The following is a 23,007-nucleotide window of genomic DNA, read 5'->3' as shown; positions in this document are numbered from 1 at the left end:
TATCTCTCTCTATGATAACCTCAAATCTTTTCCACTTATTAGCAATGTGAGCCGGACAAGATAACCAATCAATTTCCTCAAGACTCAGTTTCCTTATCTATAAAATGGAGACAATAAATCCCATTTTACCAATATCACAAGATTGTTTTGAGTTTGATTTAAATAAAGTGTTTTTAAAAGGTAAAATATTATATAAAGACTGAGTTAGGCCCATGGGATGGTAAAGTCCTTTCTCCCTTAACAAGTCTACCATTTCCCCAAAGCCCCATAGCTAATTAACACCAGAGATGAAATTCTGCCATTTAATTCAAACCTTTGGACATTTACTAAATACATGAGCAAGGTGCAAAACATATCCTAGACTCCAACAATCTTCTCTTTATATTGCAACTGCATCACTGAACACAACCTAGTGCTACAAATACCAACACTGACTTTGGCTACTTCCGCATTTCAGAAGCAGTCTGCTTTAAGCTTAGAATCAGTCCATGATTTAATACAATTAGATTGTGACAGGATTCCATAAACAAGCACATTCAATGGGAATTCACAGTAAAGCAAATCTGACCTGATAATCGCCAAATATTCTGATGACTTATAGGATTTTACCAGGATATCCAAATACTAAAGCATTAACTGTTCTTAGAATACCCTTGGCAGCAAGGCGGCACCACAGTGGATAATGCTCTGGACCTGGCTTTAGTTAGATTTGACTTAAATTTACCTTCAGTTATTTACTATTTGTGACCGTGGACAAAAAACTTAATCTCTATCTCCCTTAGTTATAAAAAACTAGATAATAATAACACTTTCCTCCCAGGGTTTTTATGAGGATCATATTTAATAATATTGATAAATAATATTTGATATTATTATTAAATATTATTAGATAATAATAGCATTTTCCTCCCAGCATTTTTATGAGGACCATATTTGATCATAATGATAAATAATATTTGATATTATTATTAAATATTATCAATCAATAATATTTGTAAAATGCTTAGCAAAATACCTGGAACATAGTAGGTACTACATAAATGCTTATTCTCTTACTTTTCCCCTTCCTTATGCACAAATATGTGTGTTCAAATATATGAAGTAGAAATAACATATATAATACTGTCTTAACTGTTTTATCTATAGATTTGTATCATCTGATCAACTTTGCATCTGTGCTTCAATTTAGATGAAATACCCACTTACTACTACTTCCAAATAACTAATATAACATAATCGGTTAGACAGCTAGATGGCATAGGGAGTACCTGGCTTGGAGTTAGAAAGACTCATTTTCATGAGTTCAAATTTGAACTCAGACATTTGTTAGATATGTGACCTTGGAAAGACTAAATTGAACCTTGTTTGTCTCAGTTTCCTCATCTGTAAAATTGAGATGGAGAAGAAACAGGTAAACAACTTCAGCATCTCTGCCAAGAAAACCCCAAATGGGGTGGGTCACAAAGAGTTGGAAATGCTGAAAAACGATTGAACATAACAAATATAATTGAGAACTCCACCAAGGTCCTGGGAAAGGAGATTTTGTTTGTATTTTAAAAAATTATCAGAAAAGAAGTGACAGGCAAATGAATTGTTGTTTGCATTATTCTTTAGCATGTTCATCATAAAGGGGGAAGGTTGTTGAAATGATTAACTGACAGTGAGAGAACAAGTTCTCTCATTGAAGGACATCTCCAATACTTAATTAATTTTTAAATGTCTCCTATAGCAAAGCCCTTATCTAACTACAGATCTGCTAAAAATCTATCCAATCTTCAATGTTAAGCATTATTTTAATATACATTCTGCCTTTTAACTCCATCTTTCCATTTCTGCCATTAGTTTTGTTTAAGATATGGTGAAAACAATGTGATTATCTTAAATATAGTGAGGTTAAGAAATGTACAAATCTGAGACAAATATTGGCTGGGGAATATGGATCTGGACCCTCTTTAGCATGATATTAAATATGATAGAAAAGCCAACAGCAATCGTTTAAGTACTTACTATGTGTCTAATGTATCTGTGCTAAGTGCTAGGAATACAAAGAGAAAGAAAAAAAAAAAAAAGATTAAAAATCAACAAATAGCCAGCACCAAGAAACAAAGAGGTTCTTGACCTAAAAGAAAACCTTCTATGTTACTAGACCTCAACTTATATTATTTCCCTTCTTTTCAGTCTTGTTTAATAATATTCTCCCCCTATCAGCACTCAGTATTCTAGATTGCTCCTTTCCCTCCTGTAAATGTAAAGGGTATATAAGAAATTTAATATCTCTCCTGCTTAGTCAGTCAACAGGTTCCCTTTCACCTTTCAAGTGTGTTATTCTCAAACAGTTCAAAATCTAATAGGTGAGAGATAACATGCAAACAACAATATTTATGCAAAGTATCATCAATCTTCATTATTTGAAGATTACATATACTTGCTAAACTTTATCTGTAACTCCAAAATCAATATTCATCACAATTTCACAGTCATTGGTGGACAAGTGAAAAGCAGTGAAAAATTAAAGCTGGCTGACAGGTAACAAGATAGGTTAAATAAGACAATGTTTAACATTGTTTCAGCTTTTATATGTTTTAAATAAGAGTCCTTTTCAAAGTCTCTTTAGTACTTTATTAGTACCAATTTTATGCTTTTTGTTGGTGATTTCACAGTTTAAAAGTAACCCCAAGCACAATGCTAAAGTCCTATCTAGTATTCTTAAGTGCAAAAAGGTGACAAGATGTCTTACAGAGAAATTCATGTGTTACCTAAGTTTTGCTCAGGAATGAACTATAGTGTTTGTTGGCTCTGAGTTCAAAGCTAGTGAATCAACAATATGGTATATCCAGCAAAAGGAAGAAAAAATAATTCCTATACTGAAGGAATACAGATGGTGGTAAAATCACCAGAAGTGCCCCCAAACCTAATCTTGTATTTACCTAGGAGCAATGGTTCAGTATTCACTTATAACTTTTTGTGGTCACTTTATACAACTTAAGTATGTTCTATGTAATTACATATAACTACTAGGAATGAGGAGAATTATGTCCAATTCTTCATGACCATATTTGGGGTTTTCTTGGCAAAGATACTAGAGTGGTTTGCTATTTCCTTCTCTGCTATTTGCAATAAGGGAAACTGGGGATAAACAGGATTAGGGAATTTGCCCAGGGTTATACGACTAATAAGTGTCTGTGGTCTGATTTGAATTCAGCTCTTCCTGACTCCAGGATCAATGCTCTATCCAGTAATATTATCTAGCTATCCTACTTATTATTTTGTGTTGACTTTATGGAATAAAATTTCTGTGAATGATGAGACACAACTGTATATGTAAGATTAATTGGATGTCTAAATTGAGTGGAATTGGCTACATGATTCCTTAATTCATTTTAGATCTTGTGATTATCTTATGCTCTAAGTGATAGCATGAGATCATGGATAGAGTATTGTACTTTATGGAGAGTACTAGATAAAGTCTAAAAGACCAGGATCATAATTCTATTCCTGGCACTTATAAGCTATGTGAGCATGGACACCTTACTTCTCTAGATCTGATTAGATTCATTTATAATAGAGTAGAATCATAGGATCACAGCTACTAGATTTAGAGATCTAAGGGAAGATTTATATGAATTGATGCTAAGAAAAGTGAGCAGAAACAAGAAAACTTGTGTACAGTAAAAGCAATATAATATGATGTTCAACTGTGAGGAACTGTCTACTCTGATCAATACAATGATCCAACTCAATTCCAAAGGATTCATGAAGAAAAATGCTATCCACCTTCACAGAGAGAACTGATGAATTTTGTGTGATTTAAGTATATATAGATTTTTTTCATTTAATTTATTTTCTTGGTTTTGTGGGCATGATTTTTTGATGCAACTTGACTAACACAAAAATATGTTTTGATAACTTCACAATAATTGCTTTTCATATTGCTTTTTTGCCTTATCTAGGGCTTGGAGCACTAGAGAAGGGAAAGAATTTGGAACTTTTTTTTTAATGAATGTTAAAAGTTGATAAGTAATATTTTTTTAAGAATAGGTTCAACTCTTTTTGTCATAGATTTTATAACTATCATAGGGCACAGCAAACAGAGTTGCCTAAGTAAATCAGCAACAGAAAGGATTAGTCAATGTTGTCAATAAGCATGCACTAAATAAATAAATAGAAATATATTATGTTGGCCTCAGGGGGAAAAAAAGCAAATTACCTTATCAAGAGCTGCTTTCTCCAATTCATCTTTAGCAACTGCTAGTTTTTGCTCCAAATCTGTTAGCTGTTGTGCCTGTAAAATAAATAGATAAATATGCATATATATTTAATCACCTCTTCTACTAGTATATATGAATCTCCCCTTCAAATCAATCACATAGAGACTTGTTAAGAGCCTACTATATATAATACCTATGCTAGGCTCTGGAGATATGCAAATGAATGTAGTCTTTATATTTAAAGACCTTTCAATGATAATACACAACAGGTCCAAGATTTAAAGCAGTAAAGAAGCCCAGAAATGATCTCTTCTAGCATCTTAACTTTACAGCTTTGTTTTGTCCAAAGTCATACAACTTGTGGGTTTTAGAGACAAATTTGAATTTAGGTCCCATGACTCCAGAGTTTTCCCCTATATTATGTAATCTCCTCTCTGAAGTGTTCTGTGGTCCAAAACGGACTCTATTAGAAGGAAATAAGATCATTGCACAAATAACCATAACTTGAAATATGTTTAAAAGGATGAGAAAAATATGATATGACAGGAGACCAGATGAAGGAGAAATCACTCCTAGCTGTAGAAATCTTGGAAGAAGTACCACTTAAGTTGGGAAATAGAAGATGGACAGGAGATAAGTTAGCAGGAGAAGTGAGTATCCTTAGATATTAGGGAATGATATAAACAAAGGCTAGAACATTAGAAATATATTTCATGCGATGTTTTTGCTGGTGCACGTGTTTGTGTGTGTGTGTGTGTGTGTGTGTGTTGGAGGAGGAGTGGAAGTCAGTGCTAAAGTATAATCAGAGAATCACTGAAATTTAAAATGAAAAGGTCCTCAATAAACAATTGGCCAATTCATAGTCAATAAAAAAAAAAAAAACTGTTACTAAAGACAACTATGTAGCACTATGGATAGTCAGAAAGACCAGAGATTAAATCTGGCCTCTAACAATTACTAGCTGTGTGACCTTGAGCAAATCATTTAATCCTGTTTGCCTCAGTTTCCTCATCTGTAAAACGAGCTTGGAAAAAAAATGATGGAAAACTATTGCCAAAAAATCCCAAATGGGACCATGAAGCGTCAGAAAGGACTGAAACAGCTGAAGACAACAACAAAAGAAGGTTAATAGTAGGATCTAAGTCACCTAGTGTTGTGGTGAAGGTGAATGAAATAGTACTGGTCAAGCAATTTGCAAACTATGAAACAATATATAAATGCTGGATTGTTTATTAGAATTTTCGGAGGCAATCAAGGTTAAGTAACTTGAACAGGTCACAAAAAAAAATAAATGTCTGAAGCTGAATTTGAACCCAGGGTCAAAGTTCTATCTACTGTGTTCCCTAGCTGCCCCTCATATTATTATTTAAATTACTTTTTAGATACTTGACACATAATCATTTTGTTTCTTCTTCAAGAACTCCAATGAAGAAGAACATATCTTCTGAAACAGCCCATTCCATATTGAGAAAGCTCTAATTGTTCCTGTGTCTTTTTCCCCTCTGAGGTAATTGGAGTTAAGGGACTTGCTCAGGGATATACAGTTAGGAAGTGTTAAGTGTCTGGGGTCAAATTTGAACTCAGGTCCTCCTGACCAGGGCTGGGGCTCTATCTTCTGCACCACCTAGCTGTCCCAAAAGCTCTAATTGTTTAGGAATTCATCTCTTTTTCCTCTGACATGAGTCCTAAATCTAGCTCTGACTTGGGGCTACATGAAAACCAAACAAAAACAAAAACAAAAACATTTTTGACTTATTTTGGAACAGTTAACTACCAAACTTGGAGTCAGGAAGATGTGAATTCGGGTGCTTCTTGTGACAACTTACTAGCTGTGTGACTCGGGTTTAGTGACAAACTCACTGTGCTTCAATTTATAAAATGAATGGTTTGGATACCGAGTGTCTCCAAGATCCTCCTTATCTCTAAATCTATGAAACTGGGATTCCTCTTCCACAGAATGACCTTTCAAATACTTTGAAAACAATGATTTAGCTGAAACGTGGAGCATTTTAAAGGCAATAATTTGGGATACAGTTTTAAAGAAAAAAATATTATTAGGATGTGGAGGCATTGAATTATAAGATAAACCTGCTGAGCAACAGAGAATACATTTAGACTTTTCTATCATAAAAAAGAGTTCAGAAGTATTGTAGTAGATGGATTCAAAGAGGAAAGAGAGAGTTTATGAGGTATATACCACACCAATCGTGTAAGAGGTGAGGCTCAAATGAGTTAATGTTGGTAAAATACTTAGAACAGGGCCCAACAAGTAGGTGTATTAATTATTCCTCTTGTTGTCTTTCCCTCCTACTAACATCATGCAAAAAAATATAGAAAACCAGATGATTGTTCTTAAAGTATCCAGGGATAAAGTAGAAATATGAAACCATATCACTTTTTGAAAATCACTTAATATTGCGGAGGGGAAATAGATTACTGTATTAAAATATCCATTTGATCAGACTGGGATGAATAGTCTTCTGGATGACCAAACAATGAGTAAGTTCCTAAACCAGAATAACTAATTTTCATGTGAATGTCAAGTCCTTTATAGTGTTTGATTTTAATCTGTAAATGATTCCCCTGAGCTTCAGTATTTATCTATATATGTCTCCTCTCATCCCATTGTGCTTTTGCTAATATTGTTCCTACCTTTACCAATTATAGCAAATGACAGTCTATGGTTATTTCAAAGTTCATTTTAAAATTGTGTTTCATGCTAAAGTATTATTAAAGGATGTTAAAAATATAAAATATAATATCTATAAAGCATTTAGGCATTACATATACTGAAATCCTTATGGTACAGAGTAACAAACTAACTCCTACAGAAATGAAATCAACAATAAGCTTCCTGAAGACAAAGGCTTCAATCGTATCCCTAGCACATAGCACAGTGCTTGGTACACGGTTCACATTTTACAAATACTTTTAGATAGATTGCTATATTAAAAGTCACATAAGCAAAACAAAATAAAATAAAATAAAAAACCTAATGTTCACCAACCTTGAGGTAACTAAGCACCCTTCTGCCGCCTCACACAATATGACCATCAAAGACACCATTAGATGCAAACATATTTCACATCAAAACCCACTCCTGCACCCTGGTTCTCATTTTCTCTTTCCATTGACATAAGATTCTGGTTCAAAAATTGAATGGATGCCCCTCACTTGGAGAATGGCTGAATAAATTGTGGTATATGAATGTTATGGAATATTATTGTTCTGTAAGAAATGACCAGCAGGATGATTTCAGAAAGGCTGGAGAGACTGACAGGAACTGATGCTGAGTGAAGTAAGCAGAACTACGAGATCACCATACACTTCAATAACAATACTATATGATGATCAATTCTGATGGATGTGGCCATCTCCAGCAATGAGATAAACCAAATCAGTTCCAATTGTTCAATAATGAAAAGAACCAGCTACACCCAGTGAAAGAACTATGGAAATGAGTGTGGACCACAACATAACATTTCCACTCCTTCTGTTTTTTTCTGCTTGCATTTTTGTTTTCCTTCTTATTTTTATTTTTATCTTATTTCCAAATCCAATTTTTCTTGTACAGCAAGATAACTGTATAAATATGTATACATATATTTCATTGAACATATACTTATAAAATATTTCACATGTATTGATCTACCTGCCATCTGGGGAGGGGGTGGGAGAAAGGAGGGGAAAAGTTGGAACAGAAGGTTTTGCAAGAGTCAATGCTGAAAAATTACCCATGCATATGTCTTATAAAAAAAAAAACTATTTAAAAAAAGATTCTGCTTCAAGATTGGAATTTTGCTTGGCCTTAGACAGTCAGCTTGGCCACATATCTTCAGGAAAAAAGTTTGCTGGATCCTGCAATTTAGAAGAACCAGAGCTTCAAAGTTCTGAACTTCCATTCTAGTCAAAGCAGACTCTGAATTCTCATTTCCAGGACTTAAAAGAGAGAGAATGGGACAGGTCACCAGAATGCATATGGAAAACCGTGTGCAACTGTACAAAGTCTGAAAGAAAGAGCAAAGTATCCAGCTAGGGCCAGTTTTGACCACCCAAAAGTCAACTTATGAGGCAAAGATTTAGTTTGGTGATCCAGGAGTTGCCTAGTGTGGGAGAAGATTTGAGATCCAGCCTTCAAGGAAGCCCTTATTGGAGGGGAAGTAGGCAGAAGTGAATGATAAGGAAAATAAGTGAGAAGTAGGAATGACTGAAAGTACCAAAGAATTGGAGAAGAAGAAATTTCAAAGATCTTGAAAACAAACCAATAAATCAACAGAGAAAACAGAAAGAGGGAGAAATATGGCCCCCTAAGCTTGGTAAATGAATTCAGGCAACTATGAATAAATACATTAAAATAAAGATAAATGATTTAACACTTGGTAAGACAGGCAACTTTCTAGAATTTGAAGAGAACATGGAATTACAACACCCTGTTCCTAAGTAGTTTAAAAGAGAAATGAGAATTATGAGCACATAATATATGTTCTACACAGAAAAAAAATAATGAGCAGAACAGATTGAAGTAAATATGCCATGTCATGCCACACTAAAGAAACAAAAAAGAAAACAATAGATTAGGGATATTAATATACAGATGCAAAGGAAATCTCAGAAGAAGAAAAGCAAAAACTAAAAGTATTCAACATGCTCTCAAATACAAGAGGCAACAAGATAACCTAAGGATTATAGGTCTCCAAGAAGAACATGACAAATAAAAACCAATACAAAAAAACAAAATAAAGAGGACTAACAGGGAGGAGAAGAAAGAGGTATCTATGTGATTAAAAGGGAAAAAGAAGGTGAAATATATATGTGTATATATATACATACATACAAACTGAAAAAAGTAGGAGGGAGGACACAAATAAAACTCTAAAGAAAATAAATAACAAGAAGAAGAAATGAAGGAGGAGAAAGAAGAAAGCCAGTGTGTTCCCTTCTGGTTTTTTATCTATGACCGTATAGTCTTCATAAATTGTATCACTTCTATAAGAAGTCCAAATATAATCCCTAACCATCAGGCTGTTTTGTCCCCAAAGAAACAACTCTTCTCCAAAGTGTAGATATGAAGAAAAATCCATCCGTCCTTCATCTTTCATAGAAAAATTGAGCACTAGAGACCTGACACTTTTAACATCAGGTGGTCCACTAAGGCAGAAATCCAATTCTGTTCTTAGCATGCGTATCGAACAACACAACAGGGGGAAACAAAACGAATCTAATATATGTCTGCGGGATTGCAGAATGGTAGTTGAGAAATGACTCACTGGTCATTAGGATCTAAAGTGCTATGTTAGAAAGGTTTGCAAATTGTCTCTTCCTAGGAATCTGGCAGATGTGACTAATACTGAGCCTTCTAACCCATAATAAGATTTCCCTCCTCAGGACCCTTACATTATGTTATTGTATGGACCACTCAGTCTGGCATTTAATCACTTACTGTTTAGAAGTGTAAACTATTTCATGTGAGAATGTTTCACCTTTCTGTTTCCTAAGCCTTCTGCAATTGGGAAGAGCTTTGCTTAACATTTTTGTTACTGTCAACTTCAGCTCTTCATCTCAGATAATTAACAACAATGACGGCAACAATTACAGTTATTTTATAATTATTAAAATAAGCAAAGTCCTTTACATACATACTCTCATTTAGTTCCAACCATGATTAAATGAATATTGTAGACATTATTACCCCACTTTACAGATGGGGATACCAGGACATAGATAGGATATGTGACCTGTTCATGGTCTGCCAGCTAATGAGTAAAGGAAATAGGATTTGAATCTAGGTCTTCCTCGAGATATTCAGTCTACTCATAATGTGAAATTGTACATTATAGGCAAAGAGCAAATGACTTCTTAAAATCTTATTCTGTTGTTTTATACTCAGACATTAAAATATGATATTGAGAAAAGTATGAGAGTATCATCATCATTGCTAATGTGTTAATCTAATATACTTTATAATTTATATTAATATAATGTATATACACATATATCTACTTGCAATCCTTTCATGTCTCTAATCATTGATTTTTATTTTATTATTTACTGACATGAGTACCAGTCAATTACAACCCTTCCACATTTACTGGAAATCCTGAAACTCAGGGCCCAGGGAATGGGGGAGATCAAATGCACAGCAATCAACATCACAATCAAAATATTGGATAGCAGAATTTCAGCAAATGGTTATGAACAATAATTGAGCATTTCCAGAATTGGTTATACATCTTGTTAAATGAAACAATTGCCTTAAGAGGATTAGCCTTAATTTTAAATTTTAAAGCAGTAAATCCTACAAGCATTTATTGATTAGTACATGCAATATTTTAAATTCATTATGGAAAAACAAAGACCTCCCACCCCTCTTTCACTATACACATACACACACATACACACACACACAAGAGTGAAGGGTGAAAGAAAGAAAAGGAGACACAAAGACAGAAAGAGACAGATATAAAGAGGAAGCAAAATAAAAATGGAGAGACAGAAATACAGGGAGAGATAGAGACAGAGACAGGGACAAAAAAACAGTCAGAGATAGAGAGAGAGAGAAATAGAGTCCCTAACTCCAAGAAACTTGTATTAAATCAGATAAATATGTATGTGTGTGTATGAGTGTATAGAGAGACAGAGACAGAAACAGAGACATAGACAGAGAGAGAGAGAGAGAGAGAGAGAGAGAGAGAGAGAGAGAGAGGAGAGAGGAGAGAGAGAGAGAGAGAGAGAGAGAGAGAGAGGAGAGAGAGGAGAGAGAGAGAGAGAGAGGAGAGAGAGGAGAGAGAGAGAAAAAGAGAGAGAGAGAGAGAGGAAAGAGAAGAGAGAGAGAGAGAGAGAAGAGAGAGAGAAAAAGAGAGAGAGAGAGAGAAGAGAGAGGAGATAGAGAGAGAGAGAAAAAGAGAGAGAAGAGAGAGAGAGAGAGGGGGGAGAGAGAGAGAGAGAAAAAGAGAGAGAGAGAGAGGGGGGAGAGAGAGAGAGAAAAAGAGAGAGAAGAGAGAGAGAGAGAGGGGGGAGAGAAAGGGGGAAGAGAGAGAGAGAGAGAGAAGAGAGAGAGAGAGAGAGAGAGAGAGAGAGAGAGAAGAGAGAGAGAGAGAGAGAGAGAGAGAGAGAGAGAGAGAGAGAGAGAGAAAGCATTTGTTAAATAAATACAAAGTTACCTCAAAAAGGGTAACACTAACAAGGGAATCAAGAAAGGCCTCAAGCATCTTAGCTGAGTCTTGAAGGGAGTCAGTAATTTCAAGAGGTACATTGCAAGAAAGAGGAAGGAGTTGGAGATGGAATGTTGTGACTATCAACCAATAGACTTACTAACTTGAAACTTAGAAATCTGAGGGGTAATGATGTGAATCAGTATTCATTGCAATTCCAAACAGTCATGTATATTAACCTTAAAAGTCATGGAGAATTGCTAAAAATTAAGAAGAGGAGTGATATGTTCAGACCTATGCTTTAAAGGTATCAAATTTGTGACAATAAAAGATAGACTGAAGAAGAGAGAGGCTGGAAACAGCATAGTACTAATTAAGAGACAATTAAATGTTTCTGGTAAGAATCAATGAGGACCTCTACTAGAATGGTAAACACAAAGAAAAGGGGAGGTTATAGTGCCCAAAAACAATTGATGATCTATTTGAACTTCCAAGTGTAATTAATTACACAGTGAGTATCTGGGATTAGTTAAGGTGAGAATATTGAGGTCATTCAGTAAAAACAATGTTAGACCTGCAGTCAGTAACACTTGAATTCAAATTCTGCCTCAAACATTTACTATCTGTGTCACCCTGGGCAAATCACTTAAGCTATCTCAATTTCTTCCACTATAAAATTGGGATCATAACAGTACCTATCTCTCAGGGTTGTTGTGACAATCAAATGAGACCATATTAATAAGGGGCTTTGCATGGTGCTTGGTACATCATAGAAATGATATAACTGCTTATTCCCTCCTCCCCAGAACTCCCAAACACATGTGATGGAGATAATAATTGAATCTATACCCTAGAGTTGTTGTAAGGATCAAAGAAATTATATTTATAAAGTGTTTTGAAAATCTTAAAACTTTATATACATGTTTATAATAATAATTGTTTCATTGTATTAATTTTCTTTGATCAAGAGATCACTTAAATTAATCAATGAATGACCTTCATAAAAGAAGTATAATCAAATATCTAATCCGTACATTTGCTCATTTGTTTTTTCAATGTCACAACAGTAGCTTATTATCCAACCCTCAGCATATTAATCACTCTGTCCACATGTAGTATTCCTGCCATCAAACTTTCCTTCCTAGCCCATATATCAAACCTAGATATGTGTGTGTGTGTTCTGGCAAGAAGGATGGTTTCCAAGAGGAGCAACAAATACATCTTTTGTCAACAGCACTGCCTGTTGCCTGTACTTCTACCACCTTTCCACTTTGAGGCTCTATGGAACATATTTCAAATGGGTCATGAATCCTGAAGATGCACCTGTTCATTATGGCAGTAATGCAAAATGCAATCTTAGCTGTGGATCCAAACAGCTAAAGGAACAAGCTAACAAGAAGTGTTGCTGGATGACAGCCTGTATGAAAAGAGATATTATCTCAACAAGATATGGGTAATAATACCTAGAAAGTTTTCTTGGTTTTATAAAGTTGCCAACCAAAATATATTTTGGCCAAGATGATTGAATACTAACTAGCAAGACACAAAAGTGCATTTGCTGCATTTAAAACACATGTGGTATATCTTCATTTGCTTTAATAAACCTGCTTACACAGATTGGAGCTACCTTCTAGGTACATGCATGAATAAAAAAGGAAGAAAGGAGTCTTGTAGCAGATGGTTATCTTTCCCATTTAAAATTTTAATGAAACATTGTCTAATTTAGATGCATATGAATAAAGGGAAAGTTCTAATTCATCAGTTATAAAAGACACATTTTAAGTGCCTGCTTAAATATTTCTGGAGATCACTTTGCTATAATTTATTGCTTATTTCCAACTGGCTAACAATTTGCAGCTGTATTTTTTATGAAGTTGTTTTTTCTCCCTTCATCTCTTCTTTGTCATTTATTTATTCTGGTTTGAGTTAATAAATAACAATAAACTTTTGAAAAGAAAAAAAAAAAAGTGAGAACTTGGTAAAGAATGCCTCGATCTGTGGTGGTGATGTGTTCAGTCCTGATAAAGAAAAAAAGTTCAGATCATTTGAATATTTATTGAGCAGCAACTCGATGTCCAGGGTAGAAAGTAACAGGTGAACTTGAAACTTCTTTGTGATAAGGAGGTCTCCTCTTCTAATGGGCTTTATTAACTTAAAAGGATAACTCAGCTCTTAGCATGTGCCATCTAAATTCCATATTTTTCAATGATAACTTCTCAGGAACAATCTGAACAGAATTGACCTTGACTTATTGGCATATGTAGAATGAGCAAATTTACTTCCCAAATTATGCAAGAACCGCTTAGCATAACATCTGGTTCTGTACTCTATTAAAAATGAATTTTAATAAGACAAAGCTATGAAATTTAAGGATAAATCATTTTCTGGCCAAAGCAGAACAAACTTATCTTAGTTATTCTACTTTGGGTGTTGCAGAGAAACTGAATAAACTGAATTTTGTACATCTAATATTTTAGCAGCATGAATAATTTAGCAATTATTCAATATAAAAATATTGAAAAAGAAACTTGAAATGTTGATCCTTTGAGATGTTATGAGTAATTAGCTGCTTTGAAATGTAAGTTTTCATCAAGATATTTTATAATGGGGCTTTTTTCTCAACATTAGGTATAATGGGAAAAATCATAAAAGTTGGGATCAGAGGATCCCAAAGTGTAGTAATCACTTTTCTGCTATCTATAGCTGATCTTTAGTATTTACTTTCCTGCCTGAATTTCCTTAAAATGATTTGATAAGACTCACTGACCTTTAAGATTTCTTCCATTTCTAAGATCCTATGATGTTCACTTTGAAGAGCTCACATAACTCATATAACTAATGTGTACAAACATTCTTTTCGGATGGCCTTATTGTAGATAGTACTAGGCTACAAATGTAACTTATGGAGAAACACTCTGTGATAACCAAACATTCAAGCTTAATCATCCTGAAAAGCACCAGGATATTGTAAAATTATAACTGGACTAGGAATTGAGAGGGCTAAATTCTGGTACCTCATCTGTCCCCTAACGATTGCCCACATTACTTCTGGCTACCATATTCCTCACTTGTAAAATTATAAAACAAATTTTCCAATTTTCCTTGTTTTCCCACTTCATATGCAAAAACATTCATAAAAAAGAATAGCTAACTTAATAATACATATATATTTCCTAATGTTAATTCATAATTTTGATTGAATCATTTAAGTTCTCTGACTCTCAATTTCCCTATGTAAACAAGCATAGTTATGGCAATTTCTTCACAAGAGGTACAGGTCAGGATATAGAATATAGGATAATATAAGTATAGGTCAGGATGTAGAATATAAGATAATGGGAAATAGAAATCACTTTGCAAATCACACATTTATAAATCTTTATAATTATATAATTATCTTCAATTATTCATATTTTAATTCCATAATGCCATTGTATGTGTGTATATATGAGTGTTGTGTGTGTACATATATATATATTCTATAATTTTTTGTATTATGATAAATGCATATTTTTCTCTTATATTTAATAACTAATTATTATATTATGACCATGATTTCCCCCTTTTTTACTTTCCCATTCTGAAACAAACCTGTATGGAAATCTTTCTTAGAGATTTACCCAGGCCAAGATCTAATCAGAATGTAAAAGAAACTTTAAGTTTGGACTATCTGGTATATTCCTGCTTATTGTGATTGCTTAAACAGGTCTTGAAAAAAATGTTGATTCTCCCTATTATCACGATAGGTGATATGGAAATTGATTTCTCTTTGACCAAGATTTGAGTAGCCTAAATTATATACTCCAAGATAGTCTACCTTCCATTGTGTTAGCCAATCAGAAGTGATTAGACATCCCTCAGGAACATTTCCTCTTCAGAGGACATTTATACTGTAACTCCATCAATATGAAAGATCTTTGGTCTGAGAGAGACAGCCTAATGACTTTCCTTTTATTAATAACACACTGGTCTTATTAATAAAATGATGAAATTATCCAGAAAATATGTCTTTCAAACCTTTTTAATCATCACAGCTTCTTTTATGTATAATTTGAAAGGAGGTCATTCCACAATGCCAATATATCATATTTCTATAAGACCCCTTGAGTTTCTATTTTGCTTGTTGATATTTTTCAGGAACGAATCAAATGAAAGTCTCCTACAAATGAACACCAGAGTGAAAAGTTTTCCTATTTGTGTCCCCCTTTCACAATTCTTATATTCCTGAACAAAAATTTGTAAGAGACTGTTAATTATATATTTCCTGAAAAGATGACATATTACATTGAAAGGCTTCCAGCCTGAAAAGCTATTTTGGGGGTCCCAGTGTATCTTCTCATTTCCTCCCCATTGTCTTTAAACTTTATATTTTTTTATGGATCACATTTTTAATGCCTAACAAAAGGGTTTACCCTTTTGGCAAGCCATCTAAGCATGAAAATATTAGTTTTTAATGGCTATCAGACATCAATGATGTCTTTTCTTTGGGGCTGGAGATAGTTAAAGAGAATTGTTTATGAATCAAGAGTTGATAAATTCTTAGTGTGGTCTATCACACAGATAAAGTTAAAATCGCTTAGAATTATAAAGTAGCCCTCTTTCAGCACATTGATGGTAAGGTATCCATGTTTTCAAAAAAATTATTTTTGACTTTATCAGGATTATGGTGAAAACATAGGTACTGATAACGGTGGTACAGCATTTTCCTGCAAGTGTTAACTTCATTGTCACCAGTCTGTCATTCTGGGAGGTATACAAATCTGTTGACTAGATTAGTTTTGATTATAAAACCTATGCCAGTTCTTTTTATAGTGTCAAGAAAATGGAAACTGAGTGGATGCCCATCAGTTGGAGAACGGCTGAATAAGTTATAGTATATGAATGTTATGGAATATTATTGTTCTGTAAGAAATGATCAATAAGATGATTTCAGAGAGGCCTGGAGAGATGTACATGAACTGAGTGAAATGAGCAGAACCAGGAGAACATTATATATAGCAACAACAAGATTATACAATGAGAAAGCCTGATGGGCGTGGTTCTCTTCACCAATGAGAAGATTCAGATCAGTTCCAATGATCTTGTGATGAAAAGCCAGTTATACCCAGAGAGAGGACTGTGAGAACTGAGAGTGGCTTACAACATAGCATTTCACTTTTTTTGTTGTGGTTTGCTTGAATTTTATCTTCTTTTTACTTTTTTTTTTTTTAACTTTTTGATCTGATTTTTCTTGTGCAGCAAAACATTCATGTAAATAGGTATGCCTGTTTTGAATTTTAAAAAAAATCTTCTATGGATAGAGGAGAATGGGGACCAGAGCTTATATATTTAAATATCTTGGGCTTTAGAATACTTTTCCAATTAGTTCAGAGTGTTTATGGAAATTACAGAATTAAGTTCTTGGACTTCCTTTAGGACTTCATGAAAATAGAAACTTCTTGTGTTTTACATGATTGCACATATTCTAACATATATCAGATTGTTTACCATTTCATGGAGGAGAGAGTTGAAGGTAGAGATAGATTTTAGAATTCAAAACTTAGAAATCACAAATGTGAAAAACTGTTTTAACATGTAATTGAATAAAAAATAATATATTATCTAAAAAAAAAACAAAAAACAAAAAACAAACTGTTCCAGTTTGATGGAACTCCTCATCACTTCAGTCACTCCATAAAAACATCTATCTATCTCTAAATGGTCTCTGTTTGCCAGCCTTGTTTCACTCAGGGCTGCTTTTTAGATATTATATCTGCTGATTTCTCTTGCAACAAGAGCTGTTGGTCTTTTGGGTCTACTGTTTTTTGTGTTGTCTGTAAGTATGTGCACATTCTACATACCAATGTGAGTAGATTCATCTTTGCAAAAGATATTATGCATATTTTGGGGTATTTTGGTATTTTGACAACAGGATGAGATCCCCACCTGCTGTTGTAACCAGACCACAGCAGATATATTTTGGGGACACCTCTTCCAGTCCCTCTCTCACACCATGAGATGAGAATGTGGTCCTTACAATAGTCACCCAGGAGGCTGTTGAATTCCACTGTGACCTCAGTCCAGTGAGAAGACCCTGTGGCTTGGACTGCCTGTGGGAAACATTGTGACTGTAGTTTCCAGGGTACCTGTGCCCACTGCTTTGTCACTGGTTGTTGTCACAGGACTCTGAGGTCAGTGATGCCTTCTGACTTGTGCATAAATTGGATTTAAGTGAAGAAAAGTTGTACAAAGTTGTTTACCTCACTTCCTCTTCCAGAATCATCGAAGTCCAGCGGCAAGACAAAAGGCAGAATGACTGGCAATGGCCTGGGATACAGTGGATGATTTTGGCATCTTCAAAGTGGAACCAAGCTCGAAGTTCTCCACAGCACCTGCTTCCACTGCTTTTGTGGCCAAGGAGATAGATTATTCTCATCTGGCCATTTTTCTCAGCTAAATCTTCCCATGTCTGGAGTAAACTGAAGCTTCCTGGTTCCCCTCAACCTGGCTTAGTCTCTGTGTCAAATGGTTTGCCATAGGGTGGCCATTGTGCATGTTATAACTTCTTCGGAATTACAGGTGAGAGTTAAGTGAATCAGGTGGACAAAAAAGGTGGAAAACAGTCCTGAAAAGGGAAGAGCCCTAAACTAGAGGTACTCTTCTTTGTTGAACATTCATATACTTCCACAGGGGAGGAGACTGAGGCAGGTAGTCTATAAATGACTTTCCCAGGCACACCCATCTGAGGTGGAATTTGATCTCATAATTTCCCTACTCAAGTTAAAGTACTCTATCCATGGACCAGTTAGCTGCCAAAATGTCTAAGCCATATTTTTTAAAAAAGAAGCATAGGAGAATTGCTTATCCAAGTAGGGAAGGACTGAACAATGTTTTCAACTCAGCTTGGCCAGATTTTAAAATGAAACAAAACAATGTAGAAAAGAAAACTCGGAAGATATTTTCCTCACCTAGACCACAGATGTTGACTATATCAGTCTAAACAATACTGATTATAGAAAAAGTAGGAAATATTTTCATCTCTCTAAGATTTGTAAAACATTTACACATGTAAATTTTAAACTTCAAAAAAACTATGGCTTGCAAAATGTTTGTAGCAGCCCTGTTTGTAGTGGCTAGAAACTGGAAAATGAATGGATGCCCCATCAATTGGAGAATGGCTGGGTAAATTGTGGTATATGAATGTTATGGAATATTATTGTTCTGTAAGAAATGACCAGCAGGATGAATACAGAGAGGACTGGCGAGACTTACATGTACTGATGCTAAGTGAAATGAGCAGAACCAGGAGATCATTATATACCTCAACAATGATACTGTATGAGGATGTATTCTGATGGAAGTGAATCTCTTTGACAAAGAGAGCTAATTCAGTTTCAATTGATCAAGGAGAAACAGAAGCAGCTACACCCAAAGAAAGAACACTGGGAAATGAATGTAAATTGTTTGTTTGCATTTTTGTTTTTCTTCCCGGGTTATTTATACCTTCTGAATCCAATTCTCCCTGTGCAACAAGAGAACTGTTCGGTTCTGCACACATATATTGTATCCAGGATATACTGTAACCTATTCAACATGTAAAGGACTGCTTGCCATCTGGGGAGGGGGTGGAGGGAGGGAGGGGAAAAATCGGAACAGGAGAGAGTGCAAGGGATAATGCTGTAAAAAATTACCCTGGCATGGGTTCTGTCAATAAAAAGTTATTATTAAAAAACAAAAAACAAAAAAAAATCTATGGCCTGGGGGAAGGGAGATCTTATTAGCCCCATTGCACAAGTAAGGAAACTGACACTGATTAAAGTCAAGGAACTTTCCCAGAACCACAGAAATTGTCACTCTTTTTGCAGTATTCAAATTAGATCTTCTTGACCCAAAATCCAGTATTCTATTCATTATGCCAAGTGGTTTTTGTGACTATTTATTTACCACAGGGATGGGCAACTTACTCCCCTTTGGGACAAACGATTCTACTTTTGCCCAGTTCTAATTGTTGAGAAGTTTTGTTCTTGTGGTTTTCCCTCGATACTGAACAAAATTCTGTCATTCTCTAAGTTCTAAACACTGTTGCTAGTTCTGACCTCTGGGATGCAGCAGAATAAGTCCCATCTGTCTTTTACATAATAGCCTTTCAGATAATGGAAGAACATCAATTTTGGGAAATCATCTCTTCAGCAGACTTAGCATCCCCAGTTCCTTCACCTGATCACCATATGAATGTTATGTGTGTTATTACAGAAAAGAAGGTATCAATGGAGCCAGAGAATCTGACTTTAAAAGCTGCCCTGGAGGGTTGAAGCCAGTGTGATCTTAGAAAAGTGATTTAGCCTCTTTAGGACTTTTCTTTCTCATCTATAAAATGAGTGAGTTTGACTAGATGGCCTTGGACCTCACTTCATGCTTCCCAGTATATTAATCTTCTTTTAAAATTTGATACTTACATTTTTTAACATATATTGAACTACTTGCCATCTAGGGGAGGGCATGGTGGAAGGGAGGGAACATTGGAACACAAGGTTTTGCAAGGGCTAATGTTAAATAATTGTCCACACATATGTTTTGAAAAATAAAAAGCTTTAATAAAAAATAATAAAATTTGTTACTCAGAACTGAATACAGTCCTCCATATATGACTTCATCAGGACACCAAAATATGAGGAGGACATCTCCCCTTTTTTGGACTCTGAACTCCAATTGACACAATCATTTTTTACTTCCTAAGCACTTTGCTAAGTGATCCCATCTAAGCTGCATCTTTCTCAGTGATGGAGTTTACTCAATATAGCTGAACACTTAAAAAAGCTGGAATCCTTAGATCAATGTAGCCCCAAATGACTGTGGGAGCCATAATGGCCCATCATGTAAATTTCTCTTGTTTGGCAGATGATTGACCTGACAGACCATGACTTATCTTCCTTCCATCAAGCACAAGAAATGATGGTGCATCAACATTAAAAACTACTTTGCTTTAATGCAGGAGTAGTTAAAAATCTATCAGAGAAAAACTTGTGAGTAGGTGAATTATTGTCAGCACGGAACATTTCTTATGAGTTTTTTTTTTTTTCTCTTTGCATTTGAGCCTGATGGAATATAATGGTTTTCTCCATTGTGCAAATTCTTTTGTAGACTGAAGTGTACATAGAGCCAATTGTTGGAATTTGTTGTTGCCAAAGTGTTGCAGTTAAACTGAATCCTTCCTGCAAAAACCTTTTCAGAGACTGCTGTAAAGAAGTAAATTACATGGTTCAGGGGCAGCAGGTATTTCAACCTTCACATACTGGTTTGTCAATAGTCTTATAATGCTAAAAAAGATGTTTTTAGTTTGTGTGTTTGTGTGTGTGAATCTCATTCACACGCAATTTAAAATAACTTCTAAGCTTTTATATCTGTTTTAGTTTGTTTCAGAATTCCCTCCCTCTCTCCTTTCTTCCTACCTTTCTTCCTTCCTTCTCTCCTGTTTTTCTCATAATACCATTCTTTTGTCATAATATACATATGCACATGCACATGTTCATGCATATGCTCATGTGCACACAAACCGTCACAGACTTATTCAGAAAAAAAAAAAACCAACAAGAAAAATAAGAGGTAGTATTTAGCTGTTAAATAAAGGATCCTACCAAAAGAATTTTGAGGAAGGCATGGAAAGAAAAACAGGGGAAAAATAGGTGAAAGGAAAACAATGAGGTTGAGAAAAGATGGAGATGAAAGATGAAAAAAAAGAGGGAGAGAGAAAGCAAGAAAAGTATAAAAGGTGCGCCAAGGGAAGACTAGAGAAGTAAAAGAGAAAGAGTAAAGGAGAGAGAGGAACAAAGGAAGAGATGGAGGGAAAAAGAAGAAATGAAAAGAGGAAGATAAGACAGTGAAAAAGGAGAGAAAGAAAGGAGAAAGGAAGAATGATTGGGAAAAGAAGATAAGGACAGAAAGAAATAAAGGAAAAACTTAAGAGGAGAGATAAAAAAAAGGAAAAGGAAAAGTGAAGAAGGTAGTTTTCCTTCCATGTTACTGCTTTCTCTTTTAATCTCTCTCTCTCCCTTTTCCTATCTCTTTCTCCCCCCACTCTCATTTTGAGTAATTAAAAATATGAAAGTACTTACTGACTTTAAGATAGACTCTCTATTTGGGCTTTATATTCATGAAGAATATGAAGAAATATTTCTTATATTCTCAGTTTTCTACTTGGAGTATTTTAGGAACATGTGAAAGACGTGAATCATTTCTGAATGCACACTTTCAATGCTACTTTATCTTGCAAGGATATGTCTGTATGGAGTAATTCTAAGAACCCTTTGATTAATCATCAATAAAGATGGTTAAAATGTTTTACCTCATTTTCCCACATAATCCAGTGGTCATTTTGGCATCACAAAGACAAGAAGAATAGTAATGATGAATCTTTCTTCCTTCCTTCCTTCCTTCCTTCCTTCCTTCCTTCCTTCCTTCCTTCCTTCCTTCCTTCCTTCCTTCCTTCCTTCCTTCCTTCCTTCCTTCCTTCCTTCCTTCCTTCCTTCCTTCCTTCTGAGGGACTGCCTGCACTGATTTTTGATTGATTGACTGACTGATTGATTAAAGCTGTTTATTTTCAAAATAATTGCACAGATAATTTTCACATTCATCCTTGTAAATCCTTGTGTTCCTTTTTCTCCCTCCCTTTCCTCCACCTCTCCTCTAGATAGCAAGTAATCCAATTTAAGTGAAACATGTGCAATTCTTCTATACATATTTCCAAAATTATCATGCTACACAAGAAAAATCAGATCAAAAAGGGAAAAAATGAGAAAGAAAAAAATTCAAGCAAATAACAATAAAAAGATGATAATACTATATACTGTGATCCACACTCAGTTTCCACACTCTTTCTCTGGGTGCAGATGGCTCTCTTCATCACAAATCTATTGGAACTGCCCTGAATCATCTCGCTATGGAAAAGAGCCCTGTCCATCAGAATTGATCATCATATAATCTTGCTTTTTCTATGTACAGTGTTCTCCTTGTTCTATTCGTTTATATCATAATATCAGTTCATGCTGAGGTAATTGTCAGTTGAATCATGAGGTCTAAAACCTGCTTACAAAATGTGAATGAGAATATGTGAAGGCCGTATGTATAGACAACGCTTTTCAAGGAGTTTAGCTAAGAAGAGGAGATATAGAAGTAAAGCTTGAGGGGTGGTTAAGTACAGAGAAGGGTTTTTGAGTATTAAAATTTTTTTTTTCATTTGAAGAGTCTTGTATCATTTGAAGATAGTATGAAAAGAAATATGAAAGAAATGTTGAAGATGAAGTAAGTGAAAATGCAACCTGCTGGAGAAAACAGTGACAGAATCAAGTAGACATTTAGAAGGATTAGCTTTAACAAAGAGGCCCATTTTGGTAGGGGGAAAGGAGAAAACATAATCTATCAAGATGATTTGAGATGAAAGGGAAAAGAGAAGCTCACTTTAAATATTCCATTTTTCTCAGTAAAAATAATAGATAAATTCCTTAACTGGGGGACAGAGAGGGTTATTAGAGGAAAGATGCTGGAGAGAAAAGACAGTTTGAAACAACTTCTATAAGGGAGTGTGGGGAGTATTAAGAAAAAAAAAGAATTATCTGCCTTTTTGCTTTGGTAACCCATTCAAAGTTGGATAATAGCAATTTCTCATGAACACA

General features: G+C 34.8%; 1 protein-coding gene across 2 annotated transcripts in view; it reads right to left on the bottom strand.

Annotated features, from left to right (window-relative positions):
• The window catches only part of LUZP2 (leucine zipper protein 2), a 705,018-nt gene that overhangs the window by 145,184 nt on the left and 536,827 nt on the right, over positions 1-23,007 (bottom strand). For both annotated transcript variants that reach the window (XM_051965657.1, XM_051965656.1), the window contains exon 8: positions 4,208-4,282. In XM_051965657.1, coding sequence (XP_051821617.1) covers positions 4,208-4,282 — 75 coding nt within the window. The remainder of the gene's footprint in view (positions 1-4,207; positions 4,283-23,007) is intronic.

Source organism: Antechinus flavipes, chromosome 6, assembly GCF_016432865.1.
Source record: "Antechinus flavipes isolate AdamAnt ecotype Samford, QLD, Australia chromosome 6, AdamAnt_v2, whole genome shotgun sequence".
NCBI lineage: Eukaryota > Metazoa > Chordata > Mammalia > Dasyuromorphia > Dasyuridae > Antechinus > Antechinus flavipes.
The sequence above is the reverse complement of the archived record's forward strand: the minus strand, read 5'-3'. Positions and strand labels throughout refer to the sequence as shown.